The sequence below is a fragment of the Lepidochelys kempii genome, chromosome 1 (genome assembly GCF_965140265.1).
Source record: "Lepidochelys kempii isolate rLepKem1 chromosome 1, rLepKem1.hap2, whole genome shotgun sequence".
NCBI lineage: Eukaryota > Metazoa > Chordata > Testudines > Cheloniidae > Lepidochelys > Lepidochelys kempii.
Genome location: NC_133256.1, coordinates 60971515 through 60992479, shown reverse-complemented (window position 1 = coordinate 60992479; position 20965 = coordinate 60971515). Strand labels below are relative to the sequence as shown.

At 45.3% G+C, this 20965-nt stretch overlaps 1 protein-coding gene across 4 annotated transcripts in view; it reads left to right on the top strand.

Annotated features, from left to right (window-relative positions):
* DNAJC15 (DnaJ heat shock protein family (Hsp40) member C15) overlaps window positions 1-20965 on the top strand; it is a 54710-nt gene that overhangs the window by 8646 nt on the left and 25099 nt on the right. For all 4 annotated transcript variants that reach the window (XM_073345439.1, XM_073345450.1, XM_073345420.1 and 1 more), the window contains exons 2-3: window positions 1966-2017; window positions 6501-6574. In XM_073345439.1, the coding sequence (XP_073201540.1) occupies window positions 1975-2017; window positions 6501-6574 (117 nt within the window). In that variant the 5' untranslated portion in view covers window positions 1966-1974. The remainder of the gene's footprint in view (window positions 1-1965; window positions 2018-6500; window positions 6575-20965) is intronic.

The following is a 20965-nucleotide window of genomic DNA, read 5'->3' as shown; positions in this document are numbered from 1 at the left end:
GAACCTAGTTACATTCAAAGTAGGATTAGATATTTATATTGATAATGATACTGTTGACAGTTACAGAAAAACTAAATAAAACAGGAAGAAAACCTCTTTTAGGACGGATATAAACCCCATGCTTCAAGCAGAATCCAATGACTAATTGACAGACGTTAGGAAGAAGCCTCCCTTGTTGGCAGTTATTGAATATTTGTCTACTATGAAGTTTAATATACCTTTCTCTGATGCATCCATTACTGGCCATTGTCAAAGACAGGATACTGTAATAGATGGACCACTGATTTGGTATAGGTTTCAGAGTAACAGCCGTGTTAGTCTGTATTCGCAAAAAGAAAAGGAGTACTTGTGGCACCTTAGAGACTAACCAATTTATTAGAGCATAAGCTTTCGTGAGCTACAGCTCACTTCATAGCTCACAAAAGCTTATGCTCTAATAAATTGGTTAGTCTCTAAGGTGCCACAAGTACTCCTTTTCTGATTTGGTATAGCAGTTTCTGTGATTTTCCTTTTTCCCCCGTCCCACCAATTCTGACTTTTCAACAGGGAAAAAAAAATTCCATCTGGCTCCAAAAGTTTCAGATCTCTAATGACTTGCTTGGGGAGTTACAAGGAATGGAATCTCAAGGTATGAAACAAAACAAAGACTGCAGGCTGATGCTTGCTTGGAGGAATAGGAGCCAGAAGGACAAGTCAAGGGCTTCCTTTGAAGAAGGAAAACAAAGGTGGCTGCTTTGGGGAAGAACATCAGAGTTTCAGAAATACACCCCCACCAGCTTCCTCTCAGCTGCTGTGCCCAATGTGGAGGTAGTCAGAAAGCAAGAGGTTCTAGAACTTTTTCTCTTGATGAGGCCTGTCTGAGTTTGAGGGACAGAGGACTTAGAAGGCCCTAAGGCAGTATTATACTCCCAGCTGCATTGTAGATCTCCCAGGCTGGATAGACTGACACAGAGTAGCTCTGTTCAAGCTAGCATGCTAAAATGAGCAGTGTGGATGTGGCGGCATGGGCTAGCCACCAAAGTACAGACAAGGGTGGTTGGACCAGCCTTGTACTTGAGAAGCTAGGTCATGCCATCTCCCATGCTACAACATTCATGTTGCTATTTTGAATCTGCTAGCCGAAGCACAGATAACGTGTTTGTTCAGGCTGGGAGGCTCCCAGCTGCAGTGTAGACTTATCCCTGCAGATCCTATTTTACCCCTGTGACCTCAGCTGTAGCTCATGCTGATTGCATTGGGGAAGGAGTACCAAAGGCTGGGAGTTCTCCCAATTATTACTGTGTAAGTCTAGGGACTGTGCCTGAGTTAATACTCCCTTTTCTAATCCCAGAAATTCTGTCATGATGAGATTGCTGTGCAAAGCCCTAATGAAAACTTTTTTCCATTCATAATCCCAATCCAACCACCTGGATTTTCTAGTTAATATTATGGAGTTTTCTGTTATCTGTGTCCTTTTAAACTAAACTTGAGTTTTACTGTGTGAATTATTTCAAGTAACCCTAGCAGAATGGTTTTGCATGTCATTTTATATGATCTCCTGTGAAAACGTTTTAGCAAATCACATAATTGTGAAACACTAGCAAGAGTCCGTTTCAAACTAAACATGAGGTTTTGTCAGAGGTTAAGTAATGCCACGGAACAAGGAAAGCTATTTAATTTTCCAGTGTTTTCTGAGTTTCTAATTTCATGCATTAAAACGTATCCAAGAATTTATTCCTTTTTTACACACTGAAAGTATTGGTACATTCCAAAGTTAAAATACACAGAGAAAAGGTTGTAATTTCCTTTTATAAGAAGGAAATAAAATATTAAACCTTATTAGGGGAAGATTCGCTAAAGGGTTTACAGAGGTGGACCATATGGTATCCACATTCAGACTTCAGAAATGCTCACTGTTGCAATAGAATGTCAATTTACTTAAAATCAGAGCTTAAATTTTATACTGACTCAGTTTTTCTGTTATAGGCCAGAACTATGATGGCAGTTGGCCTGGGTGTTGCAGCTGTTGCATTTGCAGGTAACTGACCAGCCATCTGAACATGCGGTCCCAGTGTGATGCTGTGCCCAAAAAGGCTAATGTAATATATAAGCAGGAGCATAAGAAGTTGGAGTAGGGAGGTTCCATTTGTCACTGGTGAGACCATTACTGGAATATTGTGTCCAGTCTTAGTGTCCACCCTTGAAAAGGAATGTTGAAAATTTGGAAAGGTTCCAAAAAAGAGCTACGAGAATGGCTTGATGTCTGGAAAACCTGACCTAATGAAGTTGAATGTGTTTAGCTATCACAGATAATAAGAGGTGACTTCATCACAGTCTACAAGTACCTACACAGAAGGAATCATAGAATCATAGAATATCAGGGTTGGAAGGGACCTCAGGAGGTCATCTAGTCCAACCCCCTGCTCAAAGCAGGACCAATCCCCAATTAAATCATCCCAGCCAGGGTTTTGTCAAGCCTGACCTTAAAAACTTCTAAGGAAGGAGATTCTACCACCTCCCTAGGTAACGCATTCCAGTGTTTCACCACCCTCCTAGTGAAAAAGTTTTTCCTAATATCCAATCTAAACCTCCCCCACTGCAACTTGAGACCATTACTCCTTGTTCTGTCATCTGCCACTACTGAGAACAGTCTAGAACCATCCTCTTTGGAACCACCTCTCAGGTAGTTGAAAGCAGCTATCGAATCCCCCCTCATTCTTCTCTTCAGCAGACTAAACAATCCCAGTTCCCTCAGCCTCTCCTCATAAGTCATGTGTTCCAGACCCCTAATCATTTTTGTTGCCCTTCGCTGGACTCTCTCCAATTTATCCACATCCTTCTTGTAGTGTGGGGCCCAAAACTGGACACAGTACTCGAGATGGGGCCTCACCAATGTCGAATAGAGGGGAATGATCACGTCCCTCGATCTGCTGGCTATGCCCCTACTTATACATCCCAAAATGCCATTGGCCTTCTTGGCAACAAGGGCACACTGTTGACTCATATCCAGCTTCTCGTCCACTGTAACCCCTAGGTCCTTTTCCGCAGAACTGCTGCCTAGCCATTCGGTCCCTAGTCTGTAGCGGTGCATTGGATTCTTCCGTCCTAAGTGCAGGACCCTGCACTTATCCTTGTTGAACCTCATCAGATTTCTTTTGGCCCAATTGTCCAATTTGTCTAGGTCCCTCTGTATCCTATCCCTACCTGCCACCGTATCTACCACTCCTCCTAGTTTAGTATCATCCGCAGATTTGCTGAGAGTGCAATCCACACCATCCTCCAGATCATTTATGAAGATATTGAACAAAACCGGCCCCAGGACCGACCCCTCAGGCACTCCACTTGATACCAGCTGCCAACTAGACATGGAGCCATTGATCACTACCCATTGAGCCTGACAATCTAGCCAACTTTCTACCCACCTTATAGTGCATTCATCCAGCCCATACTTCTTTAACTTGCTGACAAGAATACTGTGGGAGACCGTGTCAAAAGCTTTGCTAAAGTCAAGAAACAATACATCCACTGCTTTCCTTTCATCCACAGAACCAGTAATCTCATCATAGAAGGCAATTAGATTAGTCAGGCATGACCTTCCCTTGGTGAATCCATGCTGACTGTTCCTGATCACTTTCCTCTCGTGTAAGTGCTTCAGGATAGATTCCCTGAGGACCTGCTCCATGATTTTTCCAGGGACTGAGGTGAGGCTGACTGGCCTGTAGTTCCCAGGATCCTCCTTCTTCCCTTTTTTAAAGATTGGCACTACATTAGCCTTTTTCCAGTCATCCGGGACTTCCCCCGTTTGCCACGAGTTTTCAAAGATAATGGCCAATGGCTCTGCAATCACAGCCGCCAATTCCTTTAGCACTCTCGGATGCAACGCATCTGGCCCCATGGACTTGTGCACGTCCAGCTTTTCTAAATAGTCCCTAACCACCTCTTTTTCCACAGGGGGCTGGCCACCTACTCCCCATGCTGGGTTGCCCAGCACAGCAGTCTGGGAGCTGACCTTGTTCGTGAAGACAGAGGCAAAGAAAGCATTGAGTACGTTAGCTTTTTCCACATCCTCTGTCACTAGGTTGCCTCCCTCATTCAGTAAGGGGCCCACACTTTCCTTGGCTTTCTTCTTGTTGCCAACATACCTGATGAAACCCTTCTTGTTACTCTTAATATCTCTTGCTAGCTGCAGCTCCAGGTGTGATTTGGCCCTCCTGATTTCATTCCTACATGCCCGAGCAATATTTTTATACTCTTCCCTGGTCATTTGTCCAATCTTCCACTTCTTGTAAGCTTCTTTTTTATGTTTAAGATCTGCAAGGATTTCACCATTAAGCCAAGCTGGTCGCCTGCCATGTTTACTATTCTTTTGACACATTGGGATGGTTTGTCCCTGTAACTTCAATAGGGATTCCTTGAAATACAGCCAGCTCTCCTGGAAGATATGGGATAATAGAGTACTCTTTAATCTAGTTTACAAGGGCATAAAAAGATGCAGTGGCAGAGAGTTGATGCGCCTTTTTCCCAGTTTGAATTTGTCTAGCAAGTTTTAGCAGTGAAGGTAATTAACCATAGGAACAACCAGTTCTAATTTTTTATGTCCATGTGCGGAATGAATTTTGTTATGTGCACCAATATGGAGGTGATGTGTGACACATCACCTCCATATTGGTGCACATAACAAAATTAATGTAGTGGGGATGGGGCCGAGGGGTTTGGAGTGCGGGAGGGGGCTCAGGGCTGGAGCAGAAGGTTGGGGTGCAGGGGGGAGTGAGGGCTCTGGCTGGGAGTGTGAGCTCTGGGGTGGAGCGGGGGATGAGGAGTTTGGGGTGTGGGAGGGGGCTCAGGACTGGGGTAGAGGATTGGGTGCAGGGGGTGAGGGCTTCGGCTAGGGTTGAAGGCTCTGGGGGTGGGGCTGGGGAAGGGGGTTGGGGTGTGCGGGCTTTGGGGTGGGGCCAGGGTTGTGGGGTTTGGGGTGCAGGCTGTCCCAGGGCTGCAGTGGGGAGAGAGGACTCCCCCCAGCACTCTTTCACTGCAGCAGCTTGGGGCCGGGGGAGAGGCGTGTCTCCCTGGTCGCGCAGCTCTGGTGGGGCTGGGCTAGGCCTGGGGAGGGGCTGCTCTCCCCCGGCTGCTGCAAGTCCAGGGCAGGTTCGCACTGGAGCCGGCGGGGAGAGGGCTCCTCTCCCCACCGGGGCAGATCCGTATTGGGGGAGACACATCTCTCCCTGTCGCAGCCCTGAGCCCCTGCGCGAGGCTTAAGAGGCAGCGGTGCAGTTTACAGGCAATTTAGGGAACAATTTACCAGGGGAAGTGGTAGATTCTCCATCTCTCTAAATCTTTAAATCAAGATGCAATGTTAATTTGAAAGATAGATTCTCGTTCAACCTTAAATTATTGGGTTTAATTCAGGAATTACAGGTTGAAATTCTATGGCCCATGTTGCATGGGAGGATCAGGGGTTCCTTCTGGCCTTGAAATCTACAAATTGATTTCTGTTCACTTCAGGTAATGAAATCACACCATATTAACTTGATTTCTTCATAAACCTAAGCACACGCTGTCATGATTGAAATGACCTATGTAGACATCTTGATCATTAAGAATGAAAACAAAATGCTATCTGGCTAAAGCATTATCTTATTTTAAAAAATAATTAAAATGGCATAATGGTGACTAAATTTTCTAGTATATAGTAAGCAAAAAACAACCCAACCAAACAAAAAAATGATCATTCCTACGATGGCTCTGATGCAAATTCTGATACTGAACTTGGTAGACCTACTCAATTCTTTCCCAAAATGGTATAGAATTTACTGACTGCTAAATAGAGCTCCATCCAGTCTGTTTTGTATTTAGAGAGGGTCATGGCTAAGTTGGGTCTTTAATGGTGCTGGATCCAAAAAGACTCAGTTTTTCACTAAATAAATAAGAATGCAAAGAATTACTCACTCTGTGTGATATTGGTGCAAAGTTGTATGAACACTAAGGAAATAAATTTGGAAACAACTTTGAGCTGTACTTATTTTGGTGAATTACATTACAAATGCCAGCTATAATTGCTAATTGCAATATTTCCTACAATTTACAAGGCACATATCTCAGTTTATCCTATCCAAACATATTGGAATATATTGGCCTTGGGAACAAACATTGTGAATCTTGCAATTTATTACTTTCTTTTCCAAACTTATTACCAGACCTTTCCCCTCTTCTTAATATAAAGATTGAAAAATGCAACCGATTGCAAACTCATCAGAGAACTGTTCTGGGCCTGACTACAAAACTGACAGCTCAGGGAACATCTTGAAAAGCAGTAAAGTGCAACAGTGCTTGCCAGCAAACAAATTACATGAAGAGATTAAAAATGGAGATGGCTTTGATTTTTAGACCAAAAATCCTACACTGGTATTATACTTGCAAAATAAGTGTTTGCACAGGTAAACCTCTGTAAAGGTTTCTTTTTTAAGTGAAGTTTGATTTTTTATCATTATTATTATTATTATTATTATTAAATTGTTTTTCAGGTCGCTATGCTTTCCAGGTCTGGAAACCACTGGAACAAGTATTCACAGAAACAGCGAAGAAGATTTCAACCTCTGTAAGTTTAGAGATTATTTTACCATAAACAATTTAAAATTATATTTAAAATCACAAACATGATTTAAAATTGAAGAGAAACATTTTAGGATATCTAGTTAGGTTTTCCATTGCAAGATTATTCTCAATGCTACATGCTCCAGTGCTTTGTTCGGTGTAGTTTTAAATGCTTTCAGATGAATTTTTCTCAAAAGATGTTGGTGAGATCCAAGGTATGAGTTTAGTTCCCTAATATGACTTTCCTAGTCTCAAAATTGTTTGCCAGAGAGTGTATAAGGAATGTAATCATGGCCCCTTTAGCTATGGCAAACTTCTAGAAGGATCCAAATGACTACCTGTGACCTAAGATATCACTTTAAATGGTGGAAAATAAAAATCTCTAGTCACTTTTCTTTCAGACATGGCTTATAAAAATGTAAACAAATTGCTGAGGAGGTTTGTCGTGGTAACATGAAAAAGAATTGAAGCCTGTCTTCTCTCCGACACATCAGTTGTGCTTTTATCCAGTGTGTTCCAGCTAAGAGGTGCCTGAATTTTTACCCAGATTACCTGTTTGTGGTATCTTTTCCTTCATTCTGTTATGTGCGTCAGTGGAATCTTTGCTGTGCACTCTCCTTAATATCTAATCTTGGCTTCGGTGACTGTGTCCTCTCCTGGAATCTGAGCTAACAAAGGTTTCTCCCATTCCTCTCTGTGGAAGCAAAGTCCCACTAAGGGGGATATTTGTTTGTTTCAATGGATCCCTTCAGAGGCCTCAGGATATGGACACTTCCGTATTCTTCGCAGTCTGGAATGCTCTCTCTGCAGGGGGCATGTTGACGTTTAATATTCAGCGCAAAGCATATTGGATATTCAAGTAAAAGCAAATCTTAGTCAGCACCACTTCCCCTTTGTGATGAGATCAAGGGCAGCAAGGTCTCTTCACCCTCCCATGCAGAGCTGTAGAATTTAAATAAACACAAAAGCAAACAGCAGGTCATAGATTTTTCTCACACAGTGCTATAATGGCACTTCTGTACCAATGTGGATGGGGAGCAAAGGTGGGTAAGTCATGGAGCTTAGGAGAAAGAAACAAAATTGTGGAATCTAACTTTTGTGGGTACCATTATAAAATAAATTCTTACTGTTCAGGGACTGGAATTTAGGATGCGCTGCAAGTGTATAAGTTCACATTCACTTACACACATACAAAGGATAGGGCTGACATCAGAATCCATACACTGTCTGAGTCAAGCTGACGGGTGGACTCTTTCTTGCTCTGTAGGTCTAAAAGATGCACTCAAGTCAAAGTCCCCCTCTCCCCGAGCTTAGACTACTCTTCTGCCTAGAATAATGTCCTCTTCTTCTTCGAGTGCTTGTTCACGTTGATTCCAATCAGGCGTGCGTGCACTGCGTGCACAGTTGCTGGAAACTTTTCCGGCAGCTCCCATTGGGTCGGCTGTGGAGCCTCCTGGAGTGATGCCTTCATGGCGCTCAATATATGACCCTGCTGACCTGCCCCCTCTTCAGGTCCATCTTACTGCCTGTGACAGTTGTCGGAAGTGCAAGTGGCTTGCTTGCAAGTTCTCCTCGCTTCCCCTAGCTTTCTAGTATAATTTATCTCAGTAGTTTATAGTTGTTCTAGTTTGATTAGTTAGTAGTAGTTTCCATTGGAAGTGTGGGGGGATTCCCCCTCCATCCCAGCCTTTCCCCCTGGGGACCTCAGGACATGCCTCGATCCCTGGAGTTCAAACCCTTCAACAAGCCTGTGCCAACTGGTGACACTTGTTTAAAGTGTATGTGGGAGGCTCACCAAGCCGATAAGTACAGGATTTGCAAGGGTTTTCGACACAGGACCAAAAAGGAGTGGGATTTCAGGTTGAAGGCGACTCTTAAACTACAGTCCACCTCAGCACAGCAGGACCCGGCATGGAGCTCCTCGGTGCGGAGCACGCCGGCGTCGGTGGCAGAATCGGCACAGTGGAAGATCTCTGAGCACAGAGACTCGCGGCACTGCCGATCCCTCAGGCTTAAGATTGTGGGAACTGCCCAGCACCGGTCCCACTCTCTGGCGCCACAGAAGAGGCACGCCATGCAGGGTAGAGGCGGATCTCCTGTGAGACCCTCCCCAGCAGTCTAGGTCAATGGGGCACATCCCAGAGGGGGAGACCTGGCCCAAAGACCCTTGGAGTTGGCACCGGGAACTTCAGACCCTTGAGCCTGGGGCCGTTCGACTCCCCAAACTATATAGTGGAGAAGGTGAGGCTACCATTCACTCCGGACACCTTTGAGGCTGCATAGGACCTCATTGCCATGACTGTACTGCAGTCCCCCAACTCTCCACAGCCAGCCCCCGGGACTGCCAAGGCTGCTACTGTCACATGGTAAGCTAGTAATGATGTGCCTGCCCGTGTTGCCAGGTCATCGATCCCTGGCACTGGAAAGGGGGTGCCGCTCTCGCTCGCGGCACTGGTCAAACTTGCGGCACCAGTCCTTGGATCGTCAGCAGTCCCACTCCCAGCACCAATCATCATCGCGTCCCCGATCCTCTCGGTACAGATGGAGGTCTTGGCACTGCTCCCTTTCCTGGCAGCACCACTAACCCAGCCAGCTCTGATCAGCACCACCATGGCCCTCTAGATCCTGGCCTCCATCCCCCTGGTGGCCAAGGGGGTAGCACACACATACTTTGTTCCCTCCAAGCGTTACAAATATCTATACTTCCACCCTCAGCCCTGCTCCCTGGTGGTGTCTGCCGTTAATGAACTTGAAAGACAAAGGCAGCAGGGACCCACACATAAGTCCAAGGACTCTAAAAAAAACCTCGACCTTTTTGGTAGAAAGGTCTACTCCACGGGGGGCCTACAGCTCAGGATTGCTAATCAGTTGGTAGTCCTGAGCAGATATAATTTGAACTCATGGAACTCCATGCTCAAATTTAAGGAGCTAATACCATCAGAGTCCAGGAATGAGTTTGGGGCCATTGTGGAGGAGGGCAAGACAGTGGCATGGACCTCTTTACAGGCCTCACTGGACGCTGCTGACTTAGCAGTGCATGCCTTATCCTCTGGCATAGCCCTGAGGAGGACCTCATGGCTTCAAGTTTTGGGCCTACCCCCCACCAGATCCGACAGACTCTGCAGGACCTGCCCTTTGAAGGAACAGGATTATTCGTGGAGCAAACAGACCCCAGGCTACACAGCCTAAAGGATTCAAGGGCGATGATGAAGTTGCTGGAGATGCATACCCCAGCTTCTCAGCGAAAACACTTTAAGCCTCAAACCCCCTCAATATCCTTATCAACCTCACCCTAGGCAAGACTTTTCTAGACGACAAGGTAGGAACAGCAGGCATAAGCCATCTCCGCCCTCGTCATCACAGTGCCAAGCGTGCACCCCCTTGGCCTCCAAGTAGGTCTTTTGAAGATGCACGCGGGGACGACGTGCTAGACTGTATAGCGGATCCTCAACCCTGTTTTCAGAATAGTCTATCCCACTTCTATCCTGCATGGTCCCAAATAACATCGGACCGCTGGATTCCCCACACTATAGAAGTGGGATATTCTGTCCAGTTCTGCTCCTCCTCCCGTCTCATTCCTGTCCCTCTTCAGGGACCCTTCTCACGAGCAACTCCTTATCCAGGAGGTGCAATCGCTTCTTGCCATAGGGGCAGTGGAGGAGATTTCTCAGAAGCTAAAGAGCAAAGGGTTCTACTCCTGCTATTTCCTAATCCCCAAGGCAAAGTGGGGGTCTCAGATCCATTCTAGACCTGCAAGGACTCAACAGGTTCATGGTGAAGTTGAAGTTCCACATGGTCTTCCTCAGCACTATCATCCCTTCCCTGGATCTGGGAGACTGGTATGCTGCCCTTGACATGAAAGACACGAACTTTGATGTAGCTATTCGGCCAGTGCACAGATGATTTCTGTGCTTTGTAGCCAGCTGTAAACACTCTCAATTCACGGTCTTCCCCTTCAGTCTGTTGATAGCCCCCTGAATGTTCACCAAGTGTATGTCGGTTGTAGCAGCATTCCTCTGCAGGAGACAGGTGCAGGTGTATTCCTACCTCAATGACTGGCTACTCAGGATGCGTACCAGGGAGCAGGTGGAGTCTCAAGTCCAACTAGTCAGAGCTACTTTTGAGAGGCTGGGACTCCTCAGCGTGAACAAGTCAACTTAGTCACTGACTCAAAGATTAGAATTAATCGGTGCAATGCTGGACTTGGTGCAGGCAAGGGCGGTCCTGCCAGAGACCCAATTTCAGACCATGACAGACATTATCCAAAACCTCAGGAGGTACCCGACCACTACTGCGAGGGGATGCCTGAGTCTCTTCGGCCACATGGCAGCCTGTACTTATGTGGTCTGGCATGCCAAACTGAAGACTCAGACCACTTCAAGCTTGACTCGCGTCTGTATGCCGCCTAGGGCTCGACGGTCTGGCACCATGACCACAGATTCCAGGCTAAGTACTTGAGTCCCTCCAATGAGTCCCCTTCAACAGCCCCCAGCTGCTCTTGTCCCTAGTAATGGACACATCAGTTCTGGGTTGGGGGGCGCATCTGGGAGAGCTCCAGACACAAGGATTATGGTCGCAGGACGTGCTCTCCCTGCATATCAATATCAGAGAGCTCAGAACAGTCTAGCTAGGATGCCAAACTTTGCTATCCCGGCTCTAATTCCAGGGTGTGGCAGTAATGACGGGCAACACCTTGGCCATGTTTTACGTCAACAAGCAAGGTGGAGCCCGCTCTTCCCCCCCCTATGTCAGGAAGCCCTCAGCTATGGGAGTTCTGCATAGAATGCTTCCAGGTGAATGGAGTGGGCTATCTCCCAGATGTGCAGAACAAACTAGCGGACAATCACGAGTGGGCCATGCGTCCGGATGTCATATATTCCATTCCAAAGGTGAGGGTTTCCCCAAATCGATCTGTTTGCTACCAGGAGCAATAGGAGGTGCCCAATGTTTTGTTCCTTTCAGAATCACTGCCTGGGTTTGATCTTGGATGCGTTCTTGCTTCCATGGGGAGACTGTCTCATGTATGCCTTTCCACCATTCTCACTCATGCCCAGAGTACTGCTGAAAATCTGCAGAGACAGAGCTGTAGTAATTCTGCTGGCTCTAGCATGGCCCTGTCAACACTGGTACACCACGCTTCTGGAGCTGTCAGTGGACACTCCTCTCATGTTACTACTCTTCCTCGATCTGATCACGCAGTATCACGGTCACTTTCACCATGCGGACCTTCAGGCCTGCCATCTCATGGCTTGGAAGCTTCATGGCTAAACCCAATGAGCTGTGTTCGGAACCAGTAAGAAAGGTCCTGCTCGGCAGCAGAAAACCATCCACCAGGTGAATCATCCACTTATCTAGCCAAGTGGAAGCGGTTCACTTGCTGGTGTACCCAACATCACACTCCTCCACTCCTGGCATCTATACCACTCATCCTGGAGTACCTTCTGCACCTCAACCAACAAGGCCTGGCAGTGTCATCCATCAAGGTTGCTGCTGTCTCGGCCTTCCATCCAGGCATGTCTGGACATTCCATATTTGCTGACCCTGTGGTACGGTGTTTCCTTAAGGGCCTGGAACGGCTATATTCTCGGGTTAGACAGCCTCTTCTGGCATGGGACCTTAACCTGGTCCTCTCTAGATTAATGGAACCCCCATTCGAACCACTGGCATCTTGCACCCTTCTCTACCTGTCATAGAAGGTAGCCTTCCTGGTCACCATCACATCAGCCAGGAGGGTGTCGGAGTTAAAGGCCCTTGCTTCCGATTCACCCTACCTGGTCTTCCACAAGGACAAGGTGCAACTCAAACCTCACCTGGCTTTTCTCTCTAAGGTAGTGTCACAATTCCATACTAGCCAAGACATTTTTCTACCTGTCTTCAATCCCAAGCCCCACAACAGTACCCAAGAGCAAAGGCTGCACTCATTGGATGTTTGGCAGGTATTAGCATTCTACATCGAGCGCACAAAGCCATTCAGGAGGTCGAACCAGCTGTTCGTGGCAGTGGCAGACCACATGAAAGGACTCCCGGTCTCTTTCAAAGGTTATCTTCCTGGATCCCAGCCTGTATCTGCACACATTATGAGCTGGCCAAGGTCCCAGCCCCACCTTAAGGCTGACTCCACAAGGGCAGAGGCTTCGGCAGCTGCATTCCTGGCCCAGGTCCCGATACAAGAGAGCTGCTTGGTCCTTGGCGCATACGTTCACCTCTGACTGTGCTATCACACAACACTAAAGATGATGAAGCTTTCAGCAGAGCAATGCTCTAGTCTGCGATTCCTTAACTCCGACCCGACCTCTGGGATGGAGCTTGGAAGTCACCCGATTGGAATCGACATGAACAAGCACTTGAAGAAAAAATGGTTACTCACCTTAACTGTTGTTCTTTGAGATGTGGTGTTCACGTCCATTCCAATACCCACCCTCCTACCCCTGTCAGAATAGCCAGCAAGAAGGAACTGGGGAGAGGCCGGGTCAGCAGAGTCATATATTGAGCACCATGAAGGCACCACTCCAGGGGGCTCCACAGCCAACCCGACAGGAGCTGCTGGGGGAAAAATTTTCGACAACTATGCACACGGCGCATGCACACCTGATTGGAATGGACATGAAAGGTTTTTTTTTCCTCCCTTCAAATTCTTTCTTTAAATCTTTCTTTTGGCTAGCTTTGCAAGGATGATCTTCAGTCAGTGCAGTTTCTTTCTTCTGACTTGTCCTCCTCTATTTGCAAACTTAAAAATTTCAAGCATCATACTCAGCATCTCTCACATGTTAAGTGTTTGTTTGTTTGTTAACCTTCATCCCTCTGTTCTTTTTCTTGTTCGCCATTATTTCCTCTGTGTGTCTTATTTAGATTAATTTTGCCAGGGCAGGAACAATAGCTTTTGTTTTTCTCTAAAGTGCGTTATAAATTTATGGTCCAGTGTGTGCATTAAAAAATGTCTAACAGTCAACCAACATTTTCTGGCATTTCTGTTTTACAAGTATCTTCTTTCTCTTGAGTATCTGTGTTGGGATATGTTTTCCCAGAATGTATCAATTTAATTATTTTCTGCCTGTGACTCAGAAGATGTGGGTAAAGCAGAACAAAACTGATTTTTCCATCTTCCAACTATGAAAGGAGAGAGCATATAGGGTACTTTTTCCCTAGGATCCTGCAGAAGCCCCTGCTGCCCAAATTCCTTTGTGCTCTATCTGTATGGTTTTTGTGAAGAAGGATTCAAAGCTAGAGAACATAATAAGGTAGTTCCTTCTAGTCCCCTCTGCCTACAACATATTGCTTTCTGGACAGTGTTGACTACTGAACTAGTAGCTATCACAGCAATAATTACTGCTGCTCTTGCTGCTGGAGAATACATTTAATAGTTGCATAGTTGTCTATGATTAACGTTATAGGAGAGACTAGCAGAGCACATGGAAACTTTGGGACCCTTGGGTATGGGCTGTAGTTCCCTGTGGTTCACCTCCGTCTCTGTATAATCAGAGATCTCACCCTAATCCTAATTTTATTTTTGTAACAATTCCCAGTTAATTACATTCACAGATAAGAGTAAACAACATATTGATTTTCTTCCAGATCACTAACTGAACCCATGCTGAGTGATTATTAAATGGTCATTTAAAATGCCTGTATCTTGCGTCTCTTACCTATTTTTTATGTAAGCAAAAAGCATGTATAGTCAACAATTCTGGTAATCTTTTAATTAAGATTAGTAACTGAAATCTATTGAAATTTACTTTGAATCACTACTTTCCATTTAACTATAACTTACTGCAGTTAAGTATATATACATAAGTAAAAACACTACCGTAGTCCAGCCTTCAAGTTTCTACTGTAATATGTTATTTCAGTGAAAGGATTAGAGGAATTTTGGGGGGAGGGTTGTTAAGTGTTTACCTCACCTACCATCTCCTGTAATGCGGCTTTTCCAGAGAAACACTTTTTTTCCAATTAACTTAGCTTTTCAAAGTGTCATTTGCCACTGATGTCACTAGTGCGGCTTACACTGTTCTGCTAATTCTGTGGTGACATGAGCCTGTTGTCATCAAAAAGAGTGAAACATTAATTAATCATTGGTTTGCATTACTGAGGCAGATATTACCATTATTATAACTTCAGTCACTTTTAAAATAAGACATAGATAAAGAGGTATTTCAATGGCACTACCTTGTTGAATTGTTGATGCATATGAAGACTGAGCTATAACCATATTAATTCTAAGGCAAAATGAATGTCCATGGCCCTCAGTATGCACAGTCATGGAAATTCCCTCTTTCACAATGAATATATCCCCTCTTTAGCAAACATGGAGTACTACAATAATTAGTTTGCAGTTCTCTCCTTTCCAGTCGGAGTTTGGGATTCTGCTCAGTCAGGCTATCATGTGACTGTCAGAGTCTAGGAATGAGATTGGGGGATCACATCTTCTGTGATTCATATAACTCAAGTCAGCCGTTCTAACACAATGTGTAAAGTAAAGATGTTGAAAAGTCTGGGAAGAGGAAATGAATCTTGGGATTTGCAACATATGCAGTATTACAGTGGTAACAGAGTGCCACAATAGGTTGTATCATGACATCTTTTTAAAGGGTGATCTTTCTAAGTTCTCTAAAATTGACTTGCTTAGTTGGATTTCTTTGAAATTTGGCATACTTCAGGAGGATGCATGGTAGAGTTAGTGAGCCAAATTTTGAGTCATTTGAGCATGGGATTTCAGAGAGAGAAGCCCTGAAAAATGCTGAATGTTTGTTTTGTTTTCTCAGCACTAGAGATCAAACTTTTGATGATGTGATGTGGGTCAAAATAGTTTCAAGCTGTCAAGATTTACCAAAGCTAGTGCATGGCACCCACTAAATCATTTTTACACTGTGAATGTGCCAATACAGAAAAACAGCTAGTGGGTTTCCATTCCTGCCATTTTGCCCGCTTTAAAGCTTAATTCTTATAAGTGCTGTGAAGTCTGAACGGTGAATTGGATTGCTTTGAAATTCGGTGTGCCTTGTGAGGGTGCCGGGGTAGGGTTAGTGATCCAAACTTGGAGTCATTTGACCCACAGGTTCCTGAGTTACAGTCCCTGCCAAAAAATAGTTTCCTTCTGCTGCCTTGTTCTGTTTCACTGAAAATTACTGGTGACTAGATGAATCACAGACCTCCTTATGGTTGTGAATTCACCCATCCGTTAATGTAACTAAGGTTAAGTTCCTCATTTCTCTCCCCCTGTTGTCCCACCCCCCTACAGTGACAAAAGGAGTTTTGGACTGAGTGGCTGGAGGTTGGGTACAATTTGAGTCATGGGTAGTAATTTCATTTTGGGGGGTGAGGTGTGTAATCAAAGAATTCAAGGAAAGAAAATTGGATATGTGAATGCTTTCTGGGAGGGGAGGTGCATTGAAGGGTGGAGGAGTGGGGGAATATGATGAGAGGGGTTGGGGCTGCAGTGAAGAGAACAGGGTTATTGGAAGGGGCATGAGTGGGGATGGGTGGTAGAGGAGGGGAAGAGGTTGGGAGCTCAAGTGAGGGAAGTGTGGCGCTCCACAGCTCTGCCAATGCTCCCTCACCCCAGTGCATGCCACAGCTTTGCCATTGCCCCCGAACCACCCTGCACCTCCCAAAGCCTTTGGGGAAAATTTAGAGATGTGAATTCTTCCTGAGAGGGATGGGGTAATTAGGGGGAAGAGAAGTGGGGGAAAGGGGTTTGGAGCTGCAATGAGGGGAAGGGAACGGGGGTAGGAGATGAATGGAGGTGGGTGTTAGGGGAGGGAGGCTTGGGGATTAAGGTAGGAGTAGTGGGAAGGGGGACAGTGGGTTGAGAGGCAGGGGGACTGGAGGAGAATAGAGGCAGGGATTCTTCCTTCCCATGTATGTGCCCAGATATGGGGGGGGCTTTTTCCCCTTTAGGGGGTCCTGAGCCTGCCCTCCTCATATGAGCCAGGGTCTAAGGCCTTGTCCCTTTGGGCGTGTCTGAGCCCTTCTGGCTTCCCCAGCCAGGATCTGTGGAGTATGTGCCCATCTACAGGGGTTGGACCCCCTCTTCCCCACCGTTGCCCCCATGTGAGCCAGGATCTGGAGGAGTATTCTCCCTTTGGGTGGGGAGCTGAAAACAGGCATGCTTCATGCATATCAGAGGCTCTCCCATACTCAGGAGGGCGATATAACACCTATTGAGAAGAATGGAGCAATTCACGTGTCTCAGAGCTATTGTTTCAGGTTGTATTAATCTCCATGAGGTGTTCTCATTCAGCTGAAAACACCTTATTGAGATGAATTGGTCACTTCACACATTTCAGAGCCTCCTGTGCTGCAGATGGACGGGCACAGGAGCCTTTTCCGTCCATTGTCCATCCATCTTTCCTGTTTAGAGGAGAATGTTTCTAAGCGCTCTAAAATCTTTGTGCTTGTATGGAAATTTGCTATGCTTTGTGGGTGTGCGGAGTAGGGTTAGTGACACTTCCCCCACCCTTGGGGTGGTTTGAACTGGGGTTCCAGATATATAAGCTCTGAAACAACAACATTGTTTTTCTAATGGCTTCTAATGGGGTTTGCACAGAACTAGTGAGCAATCTATTGCTGTGTCATGGGTCAGATTGATCTCTGTTGGTCAGTTTTACCCAGGTAGTGCATGGCAGCCACTAAGTCTTTGGGAGACCCAAATTGTGAATTTAAGTTCACTTTTTCACTTGCATAGATGGTGGATAGTACTCTGAACACATTTGCACAAAATAGGAAAGGGATAGAAAATATGATAATCCCCCTGTGTAAATCCATGGTACGCCCACACCTTGAATACTGCTTGCAGTTCTGGAAACCTCATCTCAAAAAAAATATATTAGAAGTGGAAAAGGTACAGAGAAGGGCAATGTAAATAATTAGGCTTATGGAACAGCTTTCATATGAGGAGAGATTAAAAAGAGTGGGACTGTTCATCTTGGAAAAGAGATGATGAGTGAGGGGGGGAGATTAGAGGTCCATAAAATCATGAATGGTGTGGGAAAAGTAAATAGAGAAGTGCTATTCTACATAACACGCAACTGGGAGATCGCCCACTGAAATTAATAGCAACAGGTTTAAAACAAACATAAGGAAGTTCTTCACATAATGCAAGTTAACCTGTGGAACTTGTTGCTAGGGAATGATGTAAAGGCCAAAAGTATAAATGAGTTCAATAAAACAGATAAATTGGCTGTGGTTGTGATACGAGGAGATCTGTGTTTTGCACCCTCTGAAACGTGTGAGGAAAGGGAAGACCTGCATGTGTACCTCCAGGATGCATCACTTTTATGTAGAATGGTGTAGGTTATGTCAGTAGCAAGGTATAGGGCTTTTATTAAATGGCAATTGTCAGTAGTGAGGTGGAATAGGAGAGGATTCTAATGCTTTAATGATGGTTACATGAAAGTGTAGGTTGAGATGGTATCCTCTGAGTAAGTGTAAGGGAGTTGTAAAAGGCCGAGAAGTGATTCTTAAATTGTACACATGTGGTATTCTTTCTGGGAAGTTGGCTGTATGAGTGAGTGTACACTAGGATCTGGAACCTCCTGAATGTTATAGTGCCAGGAGCCAGTGTGAGCATGTGCATATGGATACATTGCTTGAAGAGGGCAGGTGGTGCAGGCAACTCCCCCCCCCCCCCATTTCCCCTTATTTTAGCCTTTAATACTGTTAGATGGAATCCTGTGGCTGAGTGTGAATGGGTGGTTAAAAGAAGGTGAAGAGCTTGTATATTTCAGCAACTGTGGGGTTGGCAGAATTAAAGTGTGTGTGCTAATGGAGTGGAGGGTGTTGAGGCATTTCCTGGTTTTCAGAAATGTGAGTTTTGTTCAACTCAGGATACTGCAAGGGGACAGCATACCATCAAGCAACCGTAAATCTGTATTAACATAGTTTTTTCCCCCATTAAATATTCTTAATATCTAGCAGAATATATATAGTGGCTCTTTTATTTTGTGGAGTTATGTATTGTCTCTTCAGTGAGAGATTGTGGTGACTTGGGGATACTGAAACACCTACACATTTTATAAAAACCATAGCTTCTATACAGATGGGGTGTGGTGATTAGTCTAAAACATAAGGACACTGGAATATCTCTTATTGGTGCAGAAATTGTAACAGAAAGGTGGGTTACGCGAGTCGGGGAAGGTCTTTAAAGATGTCACAGCCCAAATAAATTTGGCTTCCCTATCTGACAGCCTTTTTTTGGAGATTGTTGAGGGAAACCATACACTTAGAGTGGGCCTAAAGCTATTTACCATTTTCTTTTCACCTTTTAATAGAGTTCATGCAAGAAACTGAATTAACTCTCATGGGCTGTATAGGGCACAACATGTAAGGAAGACATGCCTAGAAAATTAAATGGTGCCCAGAATATCAGAAGTAATCAGGAAGTGGAGAGCTCACTTGTGTGATCTTTCCAGCCCAGCAAGGATTGCAGATGTCGTAGGCTGATTTTAATATTGTAAGGTGCCTGAAATGTCCTTCCGTTATCACTTTGAGGAGTTTTCCTAACAGGGAAATACCAAAAGTAGCACTGCTTCATGAAAACACTTCACTATTTTAGTCCAAGTAGCACGTGTAAGTGAGATGGGTAGTCAAACCTCTCTCTTCTTTGGTAGCTAGAAAACTGCCTTTCTACCTCTTTTTTAGGAATGTTCTGTCCCCACTTGCCCATGCCTCTAACCTAGACAAAGATGACTTTTAGTCTGATTTCTTTTGCTTTAAAAAGGAAACTTCAAATCTCTTTAGGACTGGGACTTTCATTAAAAAAGGGGCTGTTTGTGCCATAAGCATCCCCTGAGAAGGAAACCATTATCCTTAATGACCTAGCTGTGATTTTAAAGGTCCAAGCCAGCCTGAGTGTCTTCCTCTCAAAAGAACAGGGCAAACACTTGTTTAATGCCTTTTGGAAACTATAAAGATCGGGGCTCCCTGAAGTAAGCAGTCTAAGCAGGGACTGTCTTTTGTGTATAATACCTAGTGCAGTGGGGTCCTGGTCCATGACTAGGGCTCCTAGGCGCGAATAAGAAGAATGTTTACAATTATAAAAAGGAGTTTGTATTTTGTCTTGCAGCCATACTTCTCAGGCCAGTGATGGGCAGCCTGCGGGCCACATGCGGCCCGTTGGGGTAATTCACTGGAGGGCCGCAAGACAGGTTGTTTACAATGACCGTCTGCAGGCACGGCCGTCTGCAGGCACGGCCACCCGCAGCTCCCATTGGCTGGGAATGGCGAACCGCGGCCACTGGGAGCTGCAGGCGGCCGTGCCTGCAGACTGTTGATGTAAATGAACGGTCTTGCAGCCCACCAGTGGATTACCCTGATGGGCTGCAGGTTGCCCACCACTGACTTAGGTTGTGATCTCAAGTTAATGAGCACTGGTCAGTACCTCAAATGGAGCCTATTAAAGGCAGGGGTAGGGTTCTGTGGGAGAAGGTGGAGATAATTCGGGACATAGCAGACTTTTCTCCATCAGCACTGAATCAGTATCCCATTGTCACATTAGAGAGCTATGCTAGAGATGATGCGTAACATTTTCAAAAGCACCTAAGTACCAAAGTCTCTTTTGAAAATGGGACTTAGTCTCCTAGATGCTTTGGAAAATAAGTCACTTAAGTCCCTCTTTCAAAGAAGACTTAAGTGCTTTGGAAAATGTTACCTGTGATCTTTTACTACTTCTCCCCCCAGTTATTAGGTATCATTGCCAAGTTTCTCTTTAGATGGTAATGTTCTACTCTCTCTCAGGGTCTGATCCAGTAGTTCTCAACCTGTTTACCATTGTGGGCTGCATATACAGCTCTTAGTGTTATGTGGGCCACATCCACGCAATATATATGCCACCCTACCTGCTGTGGCTGCCCAATTGGGCACATTTTCCTCGACACCTGCTCCCAGACAGTAAGGGGCATAGAATCATAGAATATCAGGGTTGGAAGAGACCCCTGAAGGTCATCTAGTCCAACCCCCTGCTCAAAGCAGGACCTATTCCCAGTTAAATCATCCCAGCCAGGGCTTTGTCAAGCCTGACCTTAAAAACCTCTAAGGAAGGAGATTCTACCACCTCCCTAGGTAACGCATTCCAGTGTTTCACCACCCTCTTAGTGAAAAAGTTTTTCCTAATATCCAATCTAAACCTCCCCCACTGCAACTTGAGACCATTACTCCTCGTTCTGTCATCTGCTACCATTGAGAACAGTCTAGAGCCATCCTCTTTGGAACCCCCTTTCAGATAGTTGAAAGCAGCTATCAAATCCCCCCTCATTCTTCTCTTCTGCAGGCTAAACAATCCCAGCTCCCTCAGCCTCTCCTCATAAGTCATGTGTTCCAGACCCCTAATAATTTTTGTTGCCCTTCGCTGGACTCTCTCCAATTTATCCACATCCTTCTTGTAGTGTGGAGCCCAAAACTG